We start from the raw sequence: 23,555 nt of genomic DNA on the forward strand, positions 1-23,555 counted from the left end.
GAAATTTAAAGATCTGATGCATCAGTAATTATCTTGATGGATTCCTCCCACAATGTATAGATATTTCTGGGTGTGGAGGCAGAACAACGCCTTGTTCTTTGTCTGAATTCCCCTTACCCTCCACTCCCAGCCCTCCATCAAATGTATCAGGTCTACATGGCCTTAGACTGGATCTCAGTAGCCCCAAGGAAATAGGGTGTGGTGTGGGTGGGTGGTTTTGCTGTAGTTTTAAAAATTTACTTCATGGAGTGGGTGGGTTCATAGACAACTAGATTGCCACAGAGAAACTAAAAATGGTTTTGATAGTTTCCAGTGCCTCAGTCTGGTTTCTGCATGTGGTGGTAGCAACCACTTCCTCAAAAGGACAGGGAAACTGCTCTCCAAACCCCTGGCAGAAGAATAGGAGCTTCCTATCAATCTACAAATTAAAATATCCATCCAAGAGAGCAAAAATCCAGATGAATTTATCTTCCAGTTGGGGGAAAATGTTTAAGCTATATTGCTATTGTTCATAGTAAAATATTTCTAGTACTGGATCTTAATAACAGGGAAAATGTGAAATATGGTAATCTATTGAATAAGTGAGCAGTCTTCCCTAAAGCGTTTAGTTCTAAACTTTTTGTGAATGTTAAATTGCAATAAAACAGGAAGCTTAAGCGTTCTGATGTTCCTGTAGCTCTTGGGAATCACTTCTACAAGATTGCCTATAGGTAATTGCCAAAGTAACGGCTGGAAAGTTAGCCAATAGTGATTGCTAGTGCATGGGCTGTGGTGTGCTATGGGCTTAGGGGTTAGAACCATCAGGTTCTTCAGTTAGCTCTTGCATATTACTACAGATGAAGGAGGGGAAAGCAATTTATGCTTCTTTTTCTCTGTGTTTTAGGTTGGAGAAAAAATCTTGTCTTCCTATGTAGTATTATAGCACCTTGCTCAGTGGGAAGTTGAAGCCTCTAGATACTACTCAAATGAATATTTACATAGTAAGAAACAGTAACTCTTGAGGACCTAGGCCAGTATTAATACTAATCACTTCCCAGAGCCTTCAGTCTGTCTTAGTGCAGGCACCAAGCCTGTAAGACTTCTCTATCATCTCAGTCTTTGGAGATGTAATACCGTATCTGTAAATGACTGAACCAGTCTCAGACCCTTGCGTACTGGAGGGTGCAGATCTGACTACTGAAATTCCACACAATTTCCCAATGGTCTGTGTCGTCTGTGTCTACATGACAAGGGTTTGCAAGCTGAAGTAGATGCCAGCTGGTAAAGATGTCTCTGGTATTTTCCTTTAATTTGTAATACACCTTTTAAAAAATAAAAACAGCAAACCAGGATTTAACATTTGGGGAAAGTCTCTCTAGAATCCTCTAGCAGAAAAAGTTTCTTAAATAGCTTTTTGTGCTGTACTCCTAGGTTGGCAGAGCAGATGGACGCGAGTCATGTGCACAGAAGTAAAAAAATGTTTTCATCTTCAATAATATTAAGATGATAATGTGTTGTACAGTTTTTGCATCCATTCAGCATATTCAATGTAGTCAATCTTGCATGGTAGAATTTTTAATCTTACACAGGTTTTTTTCCCCCTTTTTATCAATAGAATGCATAAAGCATCTCTCCTATAAAAAGAATAGAAAGATATCTTTTGATTCATACAGTGCCCTCAGGCTTTTCCAAGTCAGTCAGTTCACTGACAACAAAGTTACTTCACTTGTTAAGGGGCAATTCATTTCCATGGAAATCAGCTGAATCCTAGAGCAGCTAAAGAATGAATTTCAACATGGGCAGATGCCCTATGTTGCACTGTAGTAACTATGCAACCAGCAAATATTCTCTGTGCTATATTTTCATAATAAATGTGTTTCAAGTCCTTAGTTATGAGTTGTTTTCCTTAGGAGCTTTAAAAGCTCTAGATTTTATTTCTAGGTAACATTATTTGAAGGAGCATACAAAGAACAGGGGCTGTAAGTGTCTTTTTTTAGAGAAGAATTGTCTTCTCGCAGGACCTACTGTTGGTGCTAAATGTTTGTTCTGCTCTCTGAATCCTCTGTAAGCAAATAATACTTGAACAGAAAAATTAAAAGGTCTCAGTCAGTTTCCCTTTCTTAACTTAATATCACCAGAGTAACTAGAAATATTGCTGATATGTTAATAAACCTTTAAAGGACGCTGATTTTTTTTCTACTTTTTAAAATAGGGTTCCAAGTCTTTCTACAGACAGCACTGATTCATTCAAAAGCAAATTTTTAAAATTAGCAAATTTTGCAAGTTTGCCTTTAAGGTAGTACTTACTGGAGAGATGGGGGGATGAAGAGGGGTGTTGTGGTCCTTCTGCCAGTTGAGGAAGGATTTTGCGCTACTACCTTTTCAATGCCTGTTTAAGTATAAGCCAAGTTGTGTCATTCTTTAGTTCTGGTGAAACCTATAAAATATAAAGAACGATATAAAATATTGTGAACTTAATTTCTTTCTGCCTGATTTGGTTATAACGGTGGTGGTGGAAGAGAGAAGCTTTGAGCAGGATGAGTGGAGGAGGGTGGTATGTAAAAGCTCTTCTCCCTCTCCCCCTTTAATTATACATTTATTTTAAGCAATTGGGTAATGTTATTCAGGATTTTAATTTTTACAGTTGATGCTGAGAGACATGAATGATTACTTTCCCCTTTGATTTGGGTCAAACTTCATTTAGATAGAAATGAGAATTCAGTTGGTGCCTAAAAACAACTTTTGTGGTAGTTTTAATGTTATGAGTAAATAAGAATTTCAGGTGGGGAAAATCATTTTGCTATTGACTGAAGTAGGAAGTTTCTGTAGATAGCAAAGACCTAAAGTGCAGAATTTTTTGGGGGGGGGATGGACCTGCTGTTTTCTGATGATACAATGATAGTCCACAAAGAAAGTGACTTTAAGCCTCATCAGTTCCTTTGCTCATAAGTTTGGTTTTACAATTAGCATCAAAAAGATCAGTGTTGCGATCCAGAGCATTGGTTCACAACCAGTGCTCACAATAGGTGAAAAACGTATTACATGTTATAAGTAAATTTACATACCTTCATTCCATTGTTACCAACAATCTGTCACTTGAGGTTGAACTTGAATACCTGTATTGGCAAAGCATCAGGTATTACAGTCATGCTGAGCAGTGTCTGGAACAACAACAAACTGCCTGTTAAGACCAAGATCAAGATCTATCATGCTTGTTGTCAACAACCTTTTATATGGCAGGAAGTCCTGGACCACATACTCTATTCAAGAAAAGCACCTCAACCGCTTCCATTTTTATTGCCTTTGCCGTGTTCTAGGAATTTCCTGATGGGACAGAGTTGCCCATGTTGAGGTCTTTGAACATGCTAACATTCTGAATGTCCATCCTCTTCTCAGTCAGTATCAACTTTGGCTTGGTCACATGCAGAGAATAGATGATGGCCATATGCCCAAGGTTCTCTTGTATAGAGAACTCCAAAGGACCCAGACCATGGAGGTATCCTTATCTCCGTTTCAAAGATGTTTGTAAGAGATTAAGGCAATGAACATTGAATCAAATAACTGGGAGAAGATTGCTGAGGATTAAGCTGCTTGGAAACAGTCTATTAAGAGTGTAATGAAGGTTGTTGAGGAAAGAAGACCCCAACATGCAGAGGAAAGAAGAAACTTCCCTGCACTATATTCAGGACTACTGTATTAGGTATGAACTTCAGTTGTGATAAGTGCAGATGGTACTGTCATTCAAGAATTAGACTCTATAGATACAGTTGCAGATGTTCAACGAGCTGATGCCTCATTCAGTGCAAATCTGTTGTCTCAAGACAGACACATGCTCCTGCTCCTGCTTTGTAGGTAGCAAATTGAACTGATTGTTGTTTTGTCCTGCAGAAACTTTTTTTGAGCTAGTAGATCTCATTTTATATACACAAGCTGTTTCCTTGAGCAGGAAGCCAAACTTCCCTGCTTCTCAATGTCTCAACTTTGAATGGACTAGTCATTGAAACTAACTACTAGAGCAGAATGGAATGAAAAAATTATTCTCAGCTCCTAGAGGAAAATCCTACTCTTATCAAAACTGGTTTTTGCATTTTTTGCAGTGATTCTTTCAGTTGAGTGGTTTGATTTGTTTTAATATTAGGCATCAAACATGTACTATATAAATAATTTTAAATAAAAAAATAAAATTTCATTAAGTTTAAGCCTTCATAAGTTTGGCATGATTTCAAATTTAAGTAGGTTTATTCTTAAAACCTTTGTTTTAACTTCAACAAGAAATCCATTTTTTTTTTTTTTTTAATCAAAGGATTTAATCCACCCCCTTATTCAAGTACCATCTTAACTCTGTCTGCTCTAATCAACTAAATAATGAGTTGATTTTTCTTATTCTACAAAGACTTAAAAATGGGAATGGAAAGAGGTTTCTGCTGGGATAGTATTTCTGAATCTGGTACTTTTGAATATATTTGGTGAGATGATCCCAAAATAAAAATACTCTATAGAATGGTGAAACCCAATTCAAACAAGAGGTTAAAATACGTATCTGAATGTCTAAGACCTGAGGAAGGGTGCACTGGTACCCAAAAGCTTGTTTACATCCCTCTCGACTACGCAGTTGGTACAATAAAAGGTAACTCACAAAAATCCTTGCCGCTAGTAGAGAAAGCCATGTTCAGAATGACAAGTCATCAGATGTGGTAAGTCTTGTCATACTCTTTTCCTGATAGCTGCTGATCTTATTGTTACTGTGTTCTGGCAGGAACAGCATGTACCTGTACTGTGTGATAAAGGAAAATGTGACTTATTTCAGCTTTTTTTATGAGAAGATATCATAGGGATACAAGGGCATCCCAGGACATACAGAAGATGGAACTAGTTAGGGCTGTTTCTTGGAGGCATAGATTATCTTCCAGCCCTTGAGAGTTGCTGGAGCTCATTAGCCTCTCCGGAAGCAGGACTGGGCCATGCAATGACAACATGGCTAACAGAGTGCTTTCCTGTTTTGGCTGCCTTTTGTACAGCAGCTCACCACATCAAGTTGTATGGGGTGGAAGTGGGGGAAGGGGAGGGTGGAAAGATGCATTCTTTGGGTATTCCCCTGCCATCATCTCATGTACTCCCATGTGGAGAAACTCTGCATTGTGTTTGGGTATACCAGTGTTCCTTCTTAAGGGAATTTGCAGGAGCCTTGGATCTGATTCCCATAATCTGTGATTGTCCCATCATCTACTTTTTATTTAATTCTCCTATTTACCTGAATCCAAGATGACTTTGAATTTAAGAGTCACCCCATCTCACCCAAATTAGATTTTTATACATGGAAAATGTTTCCATTTCTTATGCTTTTCTATGTAAATTATCTAAATATTGGAAGGTCAACTTTTAAATGCATTCCCCCTTCCCCTCCCCCCCCCCCTTGCAGCAGGCAGCAGCAGTGGGGAAGCAAGTGGCAGGGGGCCAGACGGGGAGCCTGACCCTGGACCGTTGCCTCCATGCCACTTGCTCTTTTCCTGTTTGTTCTCCATGCACTGCCACATGGTGTGCTCCTGGGTGGCTCTGTGCTGGGTCCCTCATTGCTCTCCTGGCTCAGCAAGGAGACAGCTCAGAGCCAGGGAGTGGCGGGGCAATTGGCCCAGAGCCAGAGAACAGTGAGACCCAGCATTGAGTCCCTCCCTACTCTCTGGCTGCTCTGGCTCCAGGCTGGCTCCCTTGCTGCTCTCTGGCTTCCTGCTGAGCCAGAAGAGGTAGGAAAATGAGCCCAGAGCTAGCGGGCAGCCCAAGACCCAGTGCTCATTCCCTCGCTACTCTGGCTCCCTGCTGAACCAAGAAGCAGTGAGGGATTCGGCCCAGAGCCAGAGTCTCGCTGGACTCGGTGCTGCCTGCAGGTACTCAGTTCTAAGAGGAGATTTTTTTTTCCCCGTGACGAATGGGGCAAAAAAAAAGTTGTCTTGGAATCAAGTAAATACAGTAGCTAGTTAGTGGTACTAGTTTTCAGTCTTACATTTCCCAGTTAGTTTATGCTGCTTTCAGCAGTATTCTGAGTGAAGAATTTTTCGGTGCAAACCTCAGTGGATAGCCATATAACAGTGAAAATAAAAAGACTGTGGAGTGGAGGATGCAGATGGTAAGTAAGACTGGCCAGGTCTTGTAGTCATTCATTTGCCAACTGTACTTGGTGGGTCTGGAATCATGAAGTGAGCCCAGACTAGTTGAATGAGAGCTTGTTGTGACCCTGAGCGATCACACTGGTGGCTGCAGAACTTTAGGGTGCAGAAAGCCACATTCTTGGAGTCATGCTGAGCTTAATTGGTGCAGTCCTTTATTGAAGCAACATTTGTTTTAGTAAGAGATGGTGGTATAAGGCCAGAGATGACAGATGGTGGAATACCAGGAGACAATGAGATGATACTGGTCAGCCTATGATAGGCAGTGATCTCAAAACAACATTAAATGTTTTCCTTGAAGTCTGCCCACTTACAGATAACTATTTATTTTACTTATTGGTATTCTACAATTAAATGTAGAAAGGTAATTTAATGAAGCATATATTTTTAATAGTTTGTAAGATGTACTTGTGTTATTAGGAAGTGTCTCAGTAGTGTATGGTGTCCAGATCTGCAGAAAAGACACGCATTTAAAAAGTAAATTGTCTACTGCTTCAGATGTGCGGGGGGGGGGGGCGCATGTTGTTTTTTCCCTCTGAATTATCTGCTGTAGAATCAATGATCTCATCGTATTCTGTGTACCAATACCAAATATTGAGCGAGTAAAAAAAAATCCTGTAATTCAGGTAGAGCAGTCCTGTTTGTATACTGTGAAGTGCAAGAGCAGTAAAAGAATGACTAACAGTAAGTGAGAACATTCAGATGTTAGTAGCACTGAATTTTCTCTTTCTTGATCTCTTTATGTTCAGCCCTTTTACATTTTAGCCGTTTAATTAAAAACCTAGAGCAAGTGTAAAGGTTAGAGCTGCCATCTTATAGCTTGAACTCTGTTTTTGCCACAGATTATATTGTCGGTTCATTACCTTCCATAACAACTACCCACCACAGTTCATCAACCTCTAGCCAGAGAGTATGCTGCTTCAGTTTTGGTCCTTTAAGGCTGAGAGCCCTTCTGGTTTTATATATAGTCACTAGTAGTAATCCAAAGGCACACTTACACAGCCACCAGGTTGTGCACAGTACTACTACTGAGCAGTATGTCCTGACCTACCCCCTTATTTCTTCTTCACTCATGCCAGATCTGAATAAGGCAATGTAGGTGCTTTCCATTGGCATTGTTTGCATGCTAATATGCACATGTGGCAGAGCCCAAGAGTCATGCTGAAGTATGCACCATTAGGCTGCTATGTCCTCTTATTTTTGGGGGATTGAGGACATACAGAGTAGGAGCAACTGGGAGGAGGCATGCTTCTTGTTCCCCTTTTGGATGCATTATGGAGGTAATAGTCTTTTGTAGCATGTTTTCATCATCTAAACATGGATTAGTGAAGGTAAAGGTTAAGATTAAAGATAATTTAGGTATAAACCAGCTTAAATTTAACTAACCTTTTGCCTTAGTTATTCAATAAGCATGACCAACTTAAACGTAGGAGTATATGAAACTGACTCATGGCAGTGATCACATGGAAGTGGAAACTACCACAGTGGGTGGAAACAAAATTCAGAAGTTCAGTATGCTTCATTTGCAGAAAGTTAGGTAAAATCTCCATTCTGGAAATCTGAAAGAGCTGGCATGTGAAATGTCTGGTCCAGGAGCCATGATTTTTAATGTATCTGCTGAATTGGGGATCGTACCACCTGGCTGGAGAATAAGAAACATAATGCACATAATTCAGAGGTGGCGGGAAGCTCTAAGGAACTACAGGCCCCTCTTGACTCCAGCAGTACATCAGGCTTTAGAAAAAATATAGAAATAAAGAATGGTTAGACCTGGAGGTAAACTGAGAAAGGAATAGAGTACTTTTAGTAAACCCATGTTGTAGCTTGCCATATGAAACAGGTATCCACATATTTTAATAAGGTAACTGATTTTTTCTAGACAAGAAATGTGGCAGATCTAATCTGCACTTGGGTACAGTGCCATGTGGGAAAGTACTAGTTAAAATAGGCATTAGCAGAAACATTGTAAGCTAGCGGTCAGCAGTCTTCTTGGGCTGCAGGCCAGAATGACCCAGTTTTGGGTCAGAAGTGGGAGGGTGTGTGCTAGGACCCAGCCACTGCTGCTGCTTTTCCTTGTGCCAGCTTAAAGGGGAGGTGGCAGCAAATAAGGTAGAAAAAGGGAAGTATTGGACTAAAAGAAGCTATTGGAGGACAGGTCCTCAGAGTTCAGTCTTATGAACTGATCTTTGTGCTTATTATGCAGTTTGAGAGAGATTGTCAGTACAAAGAATGATTAGTCTCCATATGAGGAAATGTCTGACCTTGAGGATTGCAGGAATAGTAATGGGATTGCATTTAATATTAAGGGCCTGGTCATAACCTTTTGGACCAATGAAAATTTCTGCCCTGAGTTGAGGACTCATTATAGAGGAGAAGAGACCAGGGTGTTCTAACATATTTGATCACTGAGCCACCAATGTGATGCTAACATGGAAAATTAAATTGGGGAGGTATGTAAATGCCAGGGAAGGGAACAAGCTATTTAAGGTAGAGAGCAGTGTTGACCCAAGAACAAATGGGGATGTATACTGAACATATTTAGGTTGGAATAGTTTTAAGCAGAGGAGGATTGAAATTCTGGAACAAACTTCCAGCTGTAAAAGGTGGGGCAAGAGATCAAGCTGGCTTCAAGATATGACACCTGATAAGTTTGTCAGAAAGTCCCCTGCAGGGGAGGAGGACTTGATGACACGGAAGATCCCATCTAGTTTCTAATTCTAGTCTGAAGAATTATGTGAAATACTTCAGTGTTGGTCTGGTTCCTGGTTGACCAAAGTATATGTCAAAAATTCCATACGAGATGTCAATTAAGCAAGTTGTGACAAGCTTAGGAGAGATGCCAAGGACTGGTATGAACAAAGAAGGTACTAACCTCGCATAACTAGAGGGAGCTTAAAGGTTAAGGTTTTGTGGAGGTTTTTATGGACCCTTCCCATTCCCCCAGCCCCGGGTGAAAGATGTTTTTGTTTAAAGGGCTTTCCATGTAGCAGTTCACATCAGCACTAGTTTTCATTATCACTGTTTTTTTTAAATAGTTGCATAACTTTTTTTTTTTCTTTCACAGAACAGTTCATGTCTGGCTGAAGAGAGACAGTGGGCAGTACTGGCCTAGCATATACCATGCAATGCCATGTAAGTATTTTAGGATGCATATTTACTATGACTCTGCCAACCAGTTTTTCTTTAGGTCTCGATGAGCACCTCTGTGCCTATGACCTTTTGGGAGCTTTCCATTGCATGCTTGATACTGTGCATCTCTGAAGCTTTTGCAGGCTAGGAACTGATACCGAATCCCCTACCTTAATTTTTAATGTAAACTATTTTTCCTTTGTTTCCGTTACTATATCGAGTGTCAGTTTTGTGTTTAGAGACCAAAAGGAAGCCACAGTTCTTACCTTTTGAAGAGGTTAATATTATTTGCATATTAAATACACTGGGATGAACTGAACACAGTAAAGTAGGGGCTTGGTAGAAAATAAGATTGTTAGGTATATGTGCTGGTGGTTGGCGTGGAAGAGCATGCAGACAGTGGGAGAGAAGCATTGGGGCTGGCTTGGAGGGAAAACTTGAGATGAATTAAATAAGGGATGAAGAGCAAGAGGAAGGGACAGCAGAAATATGTGATGCCAATTGTAGTTGTATAAGGCTTTGAAACTAAGGAGAAGTTGAGGAAAAATCAGTAATTGAATTTGCAGAAGGTTTGTGATCTGATCAAAGCAACCGGGGGGGGGGATGATTCTCCCTCACCTCCCAACTGTGCATTCTGGAGGGACTGGAAAGTATAAATTGAGGGCAGTGCAAGGGGAGAATATGATAGTAATTGTTTTGGTAATTTCCTGCCTCAGTAAGAAAAGTGAAGTGAGAGCATGGCTTCTGTAGATGAAAAGCACAAAGGATTTTTCAGCCATCTAAATATGGCAAAGAGCAGGTGCAAAAAAAAAAGAGGAAGAAAAAAAGCACCAAGTATGTGATCCTGACTTATGAGGCTTATGGAATTTTGGCTTTATTAGAAGAGAGGGCAAGTTTAAGTTGGTGTAACCTTCTGGCTGGGAAGTAGAAAAGACAATGGGAGATTTGAAGAATAGGATAGAATTCAGTAGTGCAAAAGAAAATCCATGTGCCAAAGGGAAGGCTCAAGGTTGGCAGCTGCACTTCTGAAGGTCATCTATGTTGGAGAGGGAAGATAGGAATTTCAGCCACCTACTATGTGGGAGATGCTCAAACACTTACACTTGTGAATCAAGTGCCAGAATTCAGTTGTTCAAATTCTGCCATTAGAGGGGTAAATTAGGGTTTAGTCTTAAATATGAACCCTTCAGATTTGCCCCCCAATCCCACCATAGCAGGATAATCTTAAATGCTTAGCTAATTAGAAATTTACTATTGGTTACTTTAGTGTGTTGAAGAAAGGAGTGGTTAGGGAAGAGGGTAGTGCCCTGTTCCATCTGGCAAATCTTCCTTGCCTTCTGAAGGGATAGTGTAGTTGTATGAAATTTTAACCATGGTTTCGATACTGAAACAATACATTTATCCATAGATTTCTGAAACAATGTTCTTTCCATCTCTCACCTAGCCTCAACCTTGTACTGTATGAGAACACTTGTTGAAAAATAAAAGCTTTCTCTGTTTAAGTAATAATCAAACAGTTGCCGATCACTTTCTAGAGTCATTGACCGACAGACCCATCTCCTTACTGAAATAGAATACTTAATTGTATTATACCTATTCCCATAGGATCTTAAATTTGACAGATTACTACAGCATTATATATTATAGTAGGAAGGTACAGAATTTCTTTCTACCTGTTATGTGCATATGTATGTTTGGTTAATGGAGAAAATGTACTAACAATATCCTCAGGAGGCAAACTTAATCTTCTTTTCCTAGTTTTGTGCTTGTGAGCAAGATTTAAAGGAGTATCTCTGCACTGTATACTCAGTGAGTTGTACCAAAAATGTGCTGATCTATATCTTCAGCTGGCTTTAAGTCTGTAGTTCTATCAAAGTCAATGGGACTGGGCTGACTTTCAGCAGCTGTAGCTACTTTCGTCTTCCCTAAATAGCTGTATTGTTCCTTCAAGCAGAAACGGGTAAGTTGAGTGGGGCCCCGGCCAGGTAAGACTTACCTGCTGGGGAGGTGCACCCCCCAACTTCTTTCTCAATCTGCCCCCCCTTCCTCTCCACAGACTTACCTGCTGGGCAGGGGGGAGGGAGGGGAAAGGGGGGGTGGCGGTGGCACACTGTAGATCTTGGTTTGCTTTTTAAATGCCAACGGTGATCTCCTACTTAAAAAGGTTGGAGACCACTAATCTAGCAGACTGGTATTTTCTCTGGCTGATTTTTCATACCTGCATAAATTGTGGTCTAAGTTCCCGTTCACATCTCTGATCTACACCTAAAATGGTTGTTCTGTGTATTACTGCAAACAGTATTAAGAACCTTTGGTCAGCTTGAGTTCTCTCAGATTAGTTTTGAGCAGGACTCCAAAAAGGCTCTCCCCACCCCCTTTTTAAAGAATCATTCTGGCATATGCCCCCCAAATAACTGTTTGAAAATAGTTTGGATCCATCACATATATTGGTCATTCCTTATTTCTTTCAAAATGCATGCAAGGATAGTGATGGGACTAGAGCAAGGCCAACTGAATTGTCATTAACTATGCCTTTTCTAAAATGTGACTTTAGAAGTTACTGGGTCGTGAGTGAGCATCATCTCTGTTGCTCAAGTATCCACTGTGCCAGAAGTAGACTTGCTGTCTCAGAGTGACACTGCCATGCTGTGGATCTTCTTGGCTGTAGCTTTTCTGGTTAGAAGAAAGCACCAGCAGACTCTCATAAGAAGGCTTAGTGTGGGAATGTAGCAGGGGAAAGAGTTGCCTACTTGTTGCCAGAATGCTCTGAAATTCTCAGGCCCAAGCAAAGCTATCCCATTGCATCGGCATGTGGCTATTATGGTATCACTATTATAGATTCATAGATGTTAGGGTCGGAAGGGACCTCAATAGATCATCGAGTCCGACCCCCTGCATAAGCAGGAAAGAGTGCTGGGTCTAGATGACCCCAGCTAGATACTCATCTAACCTCCTCTTGAAGACTCCCAGGGTAGGGGAGAGCACCACCTCCCTTGGGAGCCCATTCTAGACCTTGGGCACTCGAACTGTGAAGAAGTTCTTCCTAATGTCCAATCTAAATCTGCTCTCTGCTAGCTTGTGGCCATTGTTTCTTGTAACCCCTGGGGGCGCCTTGGTGAATAAATACTCACCAATTCCCTTCTGTGCCCCCGTGGTGAACTTAAAGGCAGCCACAAGGTCGTCTCTCAACCTTCTCTTGCGGAGGCTGAAAAGGTCCAGTTTCTCTAGTCTCTCCTCGTAGGGCTTGGTCTGCAGGCCCTTGACCATGCGAGTTGCCCTTCTCTGGACCCTCTCCAGGTTATCCGCATCCTCCTTGAAGTGTGGCGCCCAGAATTGCACGCAGTACTCCAACTGCGGTCTGACCAGCGCCCTATAGAGGGGAAGTATCACCTCCCTGGACCTATTCGTCATGCATCTGCTGATGCACGATAAAGTGCCATTGGCTTTTCTGATGGCTTCATCACACTGCCAGCTCATGTTCATCTTGGAGTCCTCTAGGACTCCAAGATCCCTTTCCACCTCTGTGCCACCCAGCAGGTCATTCCCTAGGCTGTAGGTGTGCTGGACATTTTTCCTCCCTAAGTGCAGCACTTTGCATTTCTCCTTGTTGAACTGCATCCTGTTGTTTTCTGCCCACTTGTCCAACCTATCCAGGTCTGCCTGCAGCTGTTCCCTGCCCTCTGGTGTGTCCACTTCTCCCCATAGCTTTGTGTCATCTGCAAACTTGGACAGAGTACATTTGACTCCCTCGTCCAAGTCGCTGATGAAGACATTGAAGAGTATCGGTCCAAGGACCGAGCCCTGCGGGACCCCAATGCCCACACTCTTCCAGGTCGAGACCGACCCATCCACCACGACTCTTTGGGTGCGACCCTCTAGCCAATTCGCCACCCACCGGACTGCGTAGTCATCCACATCACAGCCTCTTAACTTGTTCACCAGTATGGGGTGGGATACCGTATCGAAGGCCTTCCTGAAGTCTAAGTATACGACATCCACCCCTCCTCCTGTGTCCAGGCGTTTCGTAACCTGGTCATAGAAAGAGACTAGATTGGTCAGGCACGATCTGCCCGCCACAAACCCGTGCTGGTTTCCCCTCAGCATAATTTGCCCTGCCAGGTTCTCACAAATGTGAGCCTTGATAATTTTTTCAAAGACTTTACCAAAGATGGAGGCGAGACTGACTGGCCTATAGTTGCCCGGGTCCTCCTTCCTCCCCTTTTTGAAAATGGGGACCACGTTAGCCCTTTTCCAGTCCTCCGGGACTTGGCCTATGCGTCACGAGCATTCGAATATTCCCGCCAGTGGCTCTGCAATGAGGCTTAGACATACGGGATGCCTTTTAATCAGGAGAACCCAAAACCTAATGTCTATGTACTTCTTTCTTTCAGCTCCTAGAGCTGTGAAGTTGATAGCAAAGAAACCGAATGCCAGTGGCTGGGGTGGAAGCGGTGGCCCACCTTTAGACCTAACTGTGTTTGTTCACCCTGCCATTTGTAATAACTGCAGACCCCTGCTCTAGATGGTTGCTGTTTAAAATCATAAAGTCCTCAAGACCTAAGCACTTGAGTGCTGTTTAAGGTTCATTTTTCTTGTAAGTACAATACCTTCAGGCTCATGAAAGGGAAGAACCATGTAGTAAGGAGAAACATGCTTTAAAAAAAGAAACTAACCACCGGAGTCTCCACCCAAATGGACCCCATGGTTCCGGCCTATACCCAAATGGAGCCTGCTGTCCCTGCCCCCACCTGGGCAGGGCCCATGGCCCTGGCCTTCACCCAGATGGAGCCTCTGGCTCCATGTGGAGGCTGCCTAGCAAGACTGCAGGCAGCTGGGTTTGGGGACACTCATACCTCCCCTTGTGGGGTGTACCCAATGGTGGCGGCCCTGGAGTGCCAGATTAGGGAACTTCAGGCAGCAGTCCAGTGGCTGCGCTCCATTAGAGATGCGAAGCAGGAACCAGACTCTTACTTTCAGGCTCTCTACCCGATGGCTCATGAGCGAGTGGCGGAACCAAGGAACCACCACTAAGTCCAGCCTGGGACTGCCTGGACAAAGGTTGTCTCCAACCCAAAGAGGCGCAGCACCAGGGTTACACTCCTCTGGAGCTACACAACCGCTTTGCACCTCTTGCATCAATGGAGCCAGCCATACCACCGGCTCCAGCATGTGAGGACACAGGGCCACCAGCACCTGTGCCTAGAAAAAGACAGAGTTATTGTGTTGGGCGACTCCCTCCTTAGGGGGACTAAGGGAGCAATCTGTCTCCCTGACCCCCTAGCCAATGAAGTCTGCTACCTGCCTGGAGTTCGTCTGGAATGTGATAGAGAGGATCCCCAAACTCATCCAGCCCTCCAACCATCATCCCATGCTACTCATCCATGTGGGCACCAATGATACAGCATGGAGAAGTCCAGGCCGGTTCATGTGTGACTACAGAGCTCTGGGAGCTGAGCTCAAGGGTCTGGGGGCATAGATTGTTTTTTCTTCAATCCTCCCAGTCACAGGTCATGGGCTCCAGAGGGGCAGGTACATCAGTGAGGTGAATAGAAGACTCCGGAGATGGTGCCATCGTGAGGGGTTTGGCTTCCTTGACCACAGTCCTCACTTCAGAGAGAGCAGACTGTTGGGAAGGTATGGCCTCCACCTTGCCTAGAAAGGGCTCTTCTCGGCCAGAATGGCTGACCTTTTTGACAGAGCTTTAAACTAAGACCACTGGGGGACGGGTGGTATACTAACAGTTCTAGCCTAGGTCATGTCAGCCGCACTACCAATAACTTGGGTAGCCCAAGGGAAACCACTCTGGTGACAGCCCAAGGAAAGGTCCTGCTTCACCCCTCAGGGAAGCATTGGCCTTGTCATGGCAGACTTGCCTACCTGTACACAAATGCCAGGAGCTTGGGAAATAAACATGAGGAACTGGCCCTTCTCCTTTGTGAAAATGACTATGACCTTGTAGGGATTATGGAGACCTGGTGGGACGTCACCTATGATTTGGTCGGTGGCTGTAGGGGGTTACACCTTGTATAGGAGAGACCATGTGGGGAAGAGTGGTGGGGGTGTTGCTCTCTATGTCAAGGATCAGTTCACCTCCCTGCAGATTGAGTTTTCTAACCAGGAAGGGTGTCTTGATAACCTCTGGGTCAAAATACAGAGAGAACATGGGGAGGGTGACACGCTTGTAGGAGTCTACTATAGACCTCCCCACCAAGAGGAAGAACTTAGATTGGGAATTCAATAGGGAACTGGTCAAAGCTGCGTGCTCCCAATGCGTGATCGTCATGGGGGACTTCAGCTTCCCTGACATCTCTTGGAATGAGTGGATGGCCAAATCTGACAGGTCATGTAGCTTTCTCACATACACTGATGACCTCCACCTAACCCAGGAGGCCTGTGGGCCGACTAGGGGAGATGCATTGCTTGATCTGGTCCTGGCCAAAGGGGAGGACCTGGTGAGCGATCTGAGGATTGAGGGGAAGTTTGGTGATTAGCAACTGTGAATTGGTCACCTTCTTAGTTCAGTGAAGAGCAGGCAAACCCCTCAGTAAAACACAAGTCCTTAACTTTGGGAAGGCTGACTTTTGCAAACAGAGAGAATTAGTCAGTCAGGCAATTAGAGGCCTTCTTCCACCCCCCCCCCCCCCCGGAAAGGGAGTACACAAGGAATCATCATCTCTCAAAAACATAATCCTTGAAGCACAAGGGAAAGTCATACCATCTTACAAGAAGCACAGTCAACGGGCAAGGAACCCCCATGGCTGAATAAGGAACAGTTGGACCTCATTAAATACAAGAGTAGCTTACACCAGCTATGGGAATCGAGAACAACAAGTCCTACTTCAGATATGTGGGAAGTCAGAGAAAGAACAAAGATAATATTGGGCCCCTGTAAGATCCAGCAGGGTAACTGACACCAGATGCCCAAGAAAGGGCCAATCTCCTAAATGATTTTTTTTGCATCAGTTTTTCACCCTCCCAGGAGGATCACACTGTCAGGAATGGCACAAACCAATCTGGGAGTGGGCGACGGGCCCAAAATCCATGTGGATGAGGTAAGGGAATACCTTGAGAAACTGGACATTCACAAGTCCGCAGGCCCGGATGAAATGCACCTGAGAGTCTTGAAGGAGCTGGCAGACATCATTGCATCCCCCTTGGCAGAGAGATTTGAAAATTCATGGTGCTCGGGAGAGGTCCTGGATGACTGGGAAAGAGCCACTGTGGTCCCTATCTTCAAGGAAGGGAGGAGGGATGACCCAGGGAATTATAGACCAATCAGTCTGATGTGCATTCTTGGAAAAATCCTGCAGAAAATTGTCAAGGGATCCATCAACACCAAACTAATGGAAGGCAAGCTTCTGAATGCCAGCCAACATGGCTTTGTGACTGGCAGGTCTTGCCTGACTAACCTCATTTCCTTCTATGACCAGGTAATGTGCCCTGGACAAGGGAGATGCTGTGGACATCATATGTCTGGATTTGAAGAAAGCCTTTGACCTAGTTCCACATAATGTCCTCATGGTTAAGCTGGGGAACTGTGGCCTTGATTATCATATGGTCTGATGGCTAGGCAACTGGCTATGGGGTCAGACCCAAAGGGTACTAGTTGATGGGAGCTAATCAACGTGGCGTAGGGTGACAGGTGGAGTCCCTCGGGACTCGGTACTTGGGTCTGTACTCTTTAACATCTTCATCAATGATCTGGATTCAGGAGTCAGATGTAAACTGGCCAAGTTCACAGGTGATACCAAATTATGGGGGAGGGCGGTCACACAGCAGGACAGGCTAGGGATACAGGCCAACTTGGACACACTCTCAAGGTGGGCCGACCAAAACCTGATGGCCTTCAATGTAGAGAAGTGTAAGGTGCTGCACCTCAGTAGGAAGAACCCCCAACATACTTACAGGCTTGGCAGTGCTACACTCGCTAGCACCACGACTGAAAGGGACTTGGAGGTCTTGATTGACCACAAGATGAATCTGAGCCACCCATGTGATGCTGTGGCTGGCAAAGCAAACCAAACTCTGGTGTGCATCCACCAATGCATCTCAAGCAAAACCAGCGAAGTCATACTCCCACTTTACTCGGCCCTGGTGAGACCGCAGCTGGAGTATTGCATCCAATATTGGGCCCCCCACTTCAAGAAGGATGTGGAGAAGCTTGAGAGAGTCCAGAGGAGAGCCACTCGTATGATCCAAGGCCTGGAGGGAAGGCCGTACAAGGAGAGGCTGAGGGACTTGGGACTCTTCAGTCTGGAGAAGAAGAGGCTCAGGGGGGACTTGGTGGCAGCCTACATTTACATAAGAGGGGTACATCAGGACCTGGGAGAACAGCTGTTCAACAGAGCTCCCCAAGGGATAACAAGGTCTAACGGCCATAAACTCCAGGAATGACGATTTAGACTAGACATAAGAAAACAGTTCTTTAGAATGTGTGTGTATGCAGGGTCTGAAATAAACTCTCCCCCCCCCCCCCCCCCCCCCCGAGGTGGCGCGAGCACCTACTCTGGACTCGTTCAAAAAAACAGGTAGATATATTTTTTGCTGGGGTCACTTGATCGCAGCTGACTTCCCACCCATAGCGGGGGGGCCTGGACCTGATGATCTCATGAGGTCTCTTCCAGCCCCTAATGTCTATGAAACAAAAAAACAGCCACCAGAATCTTTAAGTGCCAAACAGATTAGAATGCTTTCTGTAATGATAAAGGGTGGAGTGTCTAATATTTTTTGAGGAAGCAGCATACTCTGACTAGCTATTATTAGTTTCATATTTTGCACAATTTGAAACTAGGGAAGTGTGAAACGCACCATAAATCAGAATATGTTTTGGGTAAAGAAGTTATCCTGCTTTTATACAAAACCAGAATTGCCCATGTCCCATCTCAAGAGACTTCCAGGAATTCCCGGTGCTATGCTCATTGTGTTGATCTGCATGTAACAGAGGACAAGTGCTGTGGAATATAGCTTTTTTCATTCTTATGTAATCGGGTGACAAAAGTGAAAAATTGTACTTCAATGGTGGGTTATTTGTACCATGTTTGTAAGTAAAGGAACTTATGCACCATCTCCATTTTATATAGAAGATAAAGTTTTAGTGAGGGAAGAGATTGCTGGATCGTTCCATTTAGACCAACTTGAATTAAGAAACTCAAGGGGAGAGCTGTAAAAAAATAAATAAATAAATAATTATATTATTAGTCTTTTGGTAAAAAATGTCAAAGACGACTTTAAATGTCTTAAGGACTTGTGTGAAAAGTGCATGAATTTCACTGATTTACAAAGGGATTTAAGCTCCTTAAGTCTTGTCTACCCTAATAACATTTCATTAACTGTACCAATATGGTAAAAGCAGGTGGAAACCCCATTGCCCTGCTTTTACTAGTACAAAGCACTGTTACACAGGTGTATAGCTGTTTCCACTCAGCAATACTTGAGTGGAAGAAGACTGGTACCTTCATGGAAATCATATAGATGCTATATCTGTTTAGATTAAGCAGAAGTGACTTTTTGAACATTTTATCTTGGGTTGTTAGCAAGCATGCTTCAGTCCTGTTACTAACATGCTGTGATTTGATGTTTCAGGGTGAGGTAACTCATTAGTTAGCTGGTGTTAACTGTAAAGAATGCTAGTCTGTGTTAAAGTTAACATGTACTAGTGATCAGTTGCACATTCAGGGTTAATATCCTCTCATGTGCACTGCTCACACCTGCCACTAGAGGGCTGTTGTATCTAGGAGCTGACAAGTCTCCTTTGTACCTGCCCCACTCATTGGGGCTCTAGCTGCAGTATAGGCTGGGGAGGAGGGGCAGAAAGGTCCCTTGCGCCACTTAAATGACCTGTTCCACCCCTGTATTGCTGCCCTGCCATGCTAATCAGCCCAAGAGCAGTTGTGGCAGCTGGGGGAGTAGGGATGGACGGTCCTTCTCCCTGCCTGTTTCCAGGCTTCCTGCAGCCCATGCCAGCCCTGCACACTTGGATCCAGGCTCAGGCTCCACTGTGCTGTGCAGCAATCTGGCAGCTTCTTGACTTCCCTGCCCCCACCCCTTCAGCCTTGGAGTCCAGCAGGGGCTGGATCTCAGTATGCAGGGCCAGCGTTGTCTGCAGGGAGCCTGGGAGCAGGCAGGTGGGGAACCCCTACCCCCACTGGCGCTCTTAGGTTGATTGGGATGGCAGGGTGGCAATCCAGTGGGTGGAGGGGCATGATTGGGGCAACAGGCAGCAGTCCAGGTGGTGGGGCAGGGATTGAGGTGTTAGGGGTATAATCTAAGAATAGGGAAGGGGCCCACTTCCCCCCCCCTCCACTAGCCTGCTGCCCCCAGCTGTCAGTCCAGGGCTATAATCCTAGCTGATGGTTAAATAATCCTCCTGGGAGCAGTGATTCCTGGGATACTGGAGGACCACCAATGAGAGTGGTTTTATCTCAGTGGTTAACTTAAACTAGATGGCACAGCTCAAAGATAATCTTCCCCCAAAGTAGTTTAACTTTAAGATTCCAAGAAGGCATTTGTTAATGAGCCTTGCTGCAAGGAATTGTTCAAATTCTAAGCATTCTTAACCTGGTTTAATTGTAACATGTAATCTCACCCTTAGTCTCTTCCTGGAAGACTTAAAGTTAATTTGTGTTGCATCATCTATCTCACTAGCAGTGATTCTGAAAAGCTGAGATTTCAACCTGTTAATAGTATTGTTTCTGGTAATGAGGATTCTTTCATCAGATGGGTGGTACTTGGTACATTTTAGAAGAAAGGTAGACTTTAGACCTGGAATGTAGGCTGTTCTTATTTGATTTTTTTTATTTGTAAAATAGAATTTTTTATGTAACATTGTCTGACTAGTAATGTTTTCATGAAGCTTTTTAAAACGAGAATCATTTATTCCTTTTAAAAAAACTTAAGCTCTCCCCTGCAGTTTTAAAAGTCTAGTCATAAAAGAGTGCCACTGCATCAGCCCCAGAAGTTTCACTTTCTTCTCAGTAAAAACTAGAACCAAATTGGTTAAATTCAGTGCATTTAAATGAGAAACCTGAAAAGGCAACCATGTTCTTCACACTTTCCCTTTTAATAACATCAAATAGCAGGGTCATTAATGCTGACAGAGTATTTTTGTTTTGAGGGGTTTGTTTGTTTTTTTAACCTCAGGCTTTTTCAGGATCCATTGGGTTTCTGAACGTTAGGATAAGAGTTTGAAATTTAGAGAAGTCATGTTGGAGAAGACAAGTTGAAGATATTAATTCAGGCCATGCAGTGTTGCAAAAGCAAGTGCTAATACGTAGCTAGTAGTGGGGAAGGTTACAAGAAATAGGAACTGTGAAAAAGCAGAACTAAGAATGTTGTTCACATCCAGATTTCATATTTTATTTCAAGCATTGATGGTGAAATCCAAAAGAAGCAATAATTCCTTGCCCCTCCTGCTGTGATTTGCCAATTGCCATGTCTTGCACCTCTTCTGTAAGAACTTGACTGAGAACAAGAAGCTTTGTGCTACAGTAGTGAGATGTAAAAACTGTCACTGCAAACCTAGACTGGATTAAGAAAGCTGTTTCATAAATAGAGTCCAAGCATTACTCTGATTCTCAATAGCAAATTGCTTGTACATAAATGTGTTAACATTGCCAGATTCTCATAGGAGCGTAAGATTTGTATTTTTATAAAGGAAATTTTAAGAGTATGTACTGAGAAGTTTATAGTGCTATGACTGAAGTAAGGGGTCCTAGATACTGAACAGAATACTACCTTGATAACTGCTTCTGGTCATGAGTTATGTTTTGTAATTCTAATCAAAATTATTGCCCATAATGGAATTACTGCTATGGCAATCTCTCCTAGTGTTGAAACTCAGTATGGGTGAGTTGTTTCCTTCTTCAGGAGATATGTAGATGGGATGCATGCCTTGGAAATAATAATGTATTATGGTTTATTGCAAGTGAAAATCCAAAAGAATGGAAAAAATGTCACTAGTCATTTTCTTTAAATCTACAAAGGCATTAAAACTGAAATGTCTTTTCAGTATTAGAGGGGTCTGACACCAAAGCTGCTCTTTTATATAAGTTCCCTGCTTAATTTGTTTTTTTAAGAAAGAAGCAAGATCATTACATAAGGAAGAACTGAGGTATTGATTGATTTCCTGATATGCTGTGCATCCAATCCTGTTACTACAGGAAACCTAATTTTGAGCGTCTCTGTCGAGGGGTAAAGTAGAAAATATAGCATCATAAGTATATTAGTTAGCTAGGCTCTCCAGAACTTCAGTGAGAATCATGGTTTTGTTAACGTCATCAACATGTTCATTTTTTTCAGCTCCATGTTCATGCATGTCTTTTAACCCGGAAACCAGAAGGCTGTCCATAGGTCTAGACAATGGTACAATCTCAGTAAGTACACACAAAGATTTTTAGTTGAAATACTTCCCTTTTGAGAAGTATGTATGTTGTTGTGCTGAGAAGTTTTTATTGGCGTTCTCTAAATGGCAAAGTCAAACACTGCTGCCAGAGAAATTGAAGCTGCAGAAAATGGCAGATTCTTGATAAATTTCATAATAATCTCTACAAAAATAAGTTGGCCTTAGAGGGGTTAGCAGCCAGTTCAACAAATTGGATGGATTTGCATGTCTTTGGAAGAAGCTTTCACTAAATTATTAGTCACCCCAATACTAACCTCTTCTCTGAAAGCAGCAAATGAAGGTCGATTTCTCCCCTCAGATCCACTTGACTGATTCTAAGTGATACTTTCCACAGCAACGTGCAAATACTGCGTCCAGCTACCCTCTAATTTCATGCAGGTGTAATTCCACTTCCTTTATGGGAGTCGCTTGCAACTTACTGTGGTGGTAATGAAGGGAGATTTGATGCAACTTCTCAGAGGCCGTGTCTACATGAGACACTGATTGTGCAGTAGCATCACGTGGCAACAACCGTGACGGCAGTGCTACTGCATATAGTATTAGGCTACTGCATAGTAGTGTCACAATGACATTCGTTGGCGCTACTGCACAGTAACCCAAGTTACTGCACAGTAACCCAAGTTACACAGTAACTTGGGTTACTGTGCAGTCATTTAGTACTGATTTATGCTTGTTTCTACAAGCACTAAATGACTACACAGTAACAACTGTACATTCAGTGTCTCATGTAGGTGTGGCCAGAGCTCACCCTGCAGGTAAAGACAGCAGACTGTTGGAGCAGAGGTTGGCCATCTTGGAGCTAGCTAAAAGGTGGAAAGCCATTCTGACCAGCTCTAGGAGTAAAACAGCTTCTTTTACTCTTAGATGTGAAGTGGCTCTTTTCAGCCATTTATAATTTAGCATGGTGGCTCAGTTGGTAGACTGAACACTTAATCAGGATAATAGAATTATAAGACTTATTAGTAAAGGGACTGTCAGGTTTCTTAGGGAATGTTGATACTTTAAAACCATGTGTTGGGGGCCTTTTGTTGTTGTTTGTTTGTGTTCTTCCATTCTTGAACAACTTCCCAATCCCCTGGTTTGGAGCTGGGAAAGCTGTCTTAAGAGAGCTGGTATTTTCATAACTTCAGACTTAAGTTCCTTTGGAAGTGAAAACTTTCCTCCAATAGCACATTTACTACTCTGAAATAAAGGGACAAGCTTTGAAGGAAATGATAGGCTCCCACTCGAGGCAAAAGGGCAAGTAATCTTGTTTTCCTGTGCTGTAAAATTATGTATATAAAAATTGTGGCAGAATTAAATATATTTACCTTTTGAGGGTAAGAACATTTAAATGATAGTTCATCTCTTCCTCCAGTCTACTCATTAGATTCATATTCTGTACAAAATGAATTACTCCAGAAGTTTGACATTTTACATCTTTCACATTTTTATTTTTCTTCTAGCCTGTCCCTTATGGATTCTACTGTATAAAGTACATGAGTAAAGAGACAGTTTAACCCTCAGAAAGAATAGCCTACTTCAAATATAGACTCTTTAGTTATCCCAACTCTCTTCTACATTTTTCTGAAAAACTTTAATCCTTAAAATATTTAATCCTGGTTATTAATATTTCCCAGTTCAAAAAAACCCCACTTTGATCATTTTTATAATACCCCTTGGGAGATCAGCAACATCTTTACTGATGGCTATGCAAATTATTTTTTAAATCCTGAACCCAATATGTTTACCTCTGGGGATATAATCTCCTAGCCCCTTTCAGATAAGAATATTGTCAGCTACTTTGTATAAGAATAAACAAAAGTAAGACTCCTAAAATGAATCTCCCTCAGGGTATCTCATGGTCCAAATTGCATTCTGTCAACTTGGTTTGTAAGGTCAGTGAG

General features: G+C 42.9%; 1 protein-coding gene across 1 annotated transcript in view; it reads left to right on the forward strand.

Moving 5' to 3' along the window:
• The window catches only part of WDFY2 (WD repeat and FYVE domain containing 2), a 114,455-nt gene that overhangs the window by 50,359 nt on the left and 40,541 nt on the right, over positions 1 to 23,555 (forward strand). The window contains exons 2-3 of the mRNA XM_006259868.4: positions 9,205 to 9,272; positions 21,567 to 21,640. Of these exons, the coding sequence (XP_006259930.1) occupies positions 9,205 to 9,272; positions 21,567 to 21,640 (142 nt within the window). The remainder of the gene's footprint in view (positions 1 to 9,204; positions 9,273 to 21,566; positions 21,641 to 23,555) is intronic.

The sequence above is a fragment of the Alligator mississippiensis genome, chromosome 1, assembly GCF_030867095.1.
Source record: "Alligator mississippiensis isolate rAllMis1 chromosome 1, rAllMis1, whole genome shotgun sequence".
Classification (NCBI taxonomy): domain Eukaryota; kingdom Metazoa; phylum Chordata; order Crocodylia; family Alligatoridae; genus Alligator; species Alligator mississippiensis.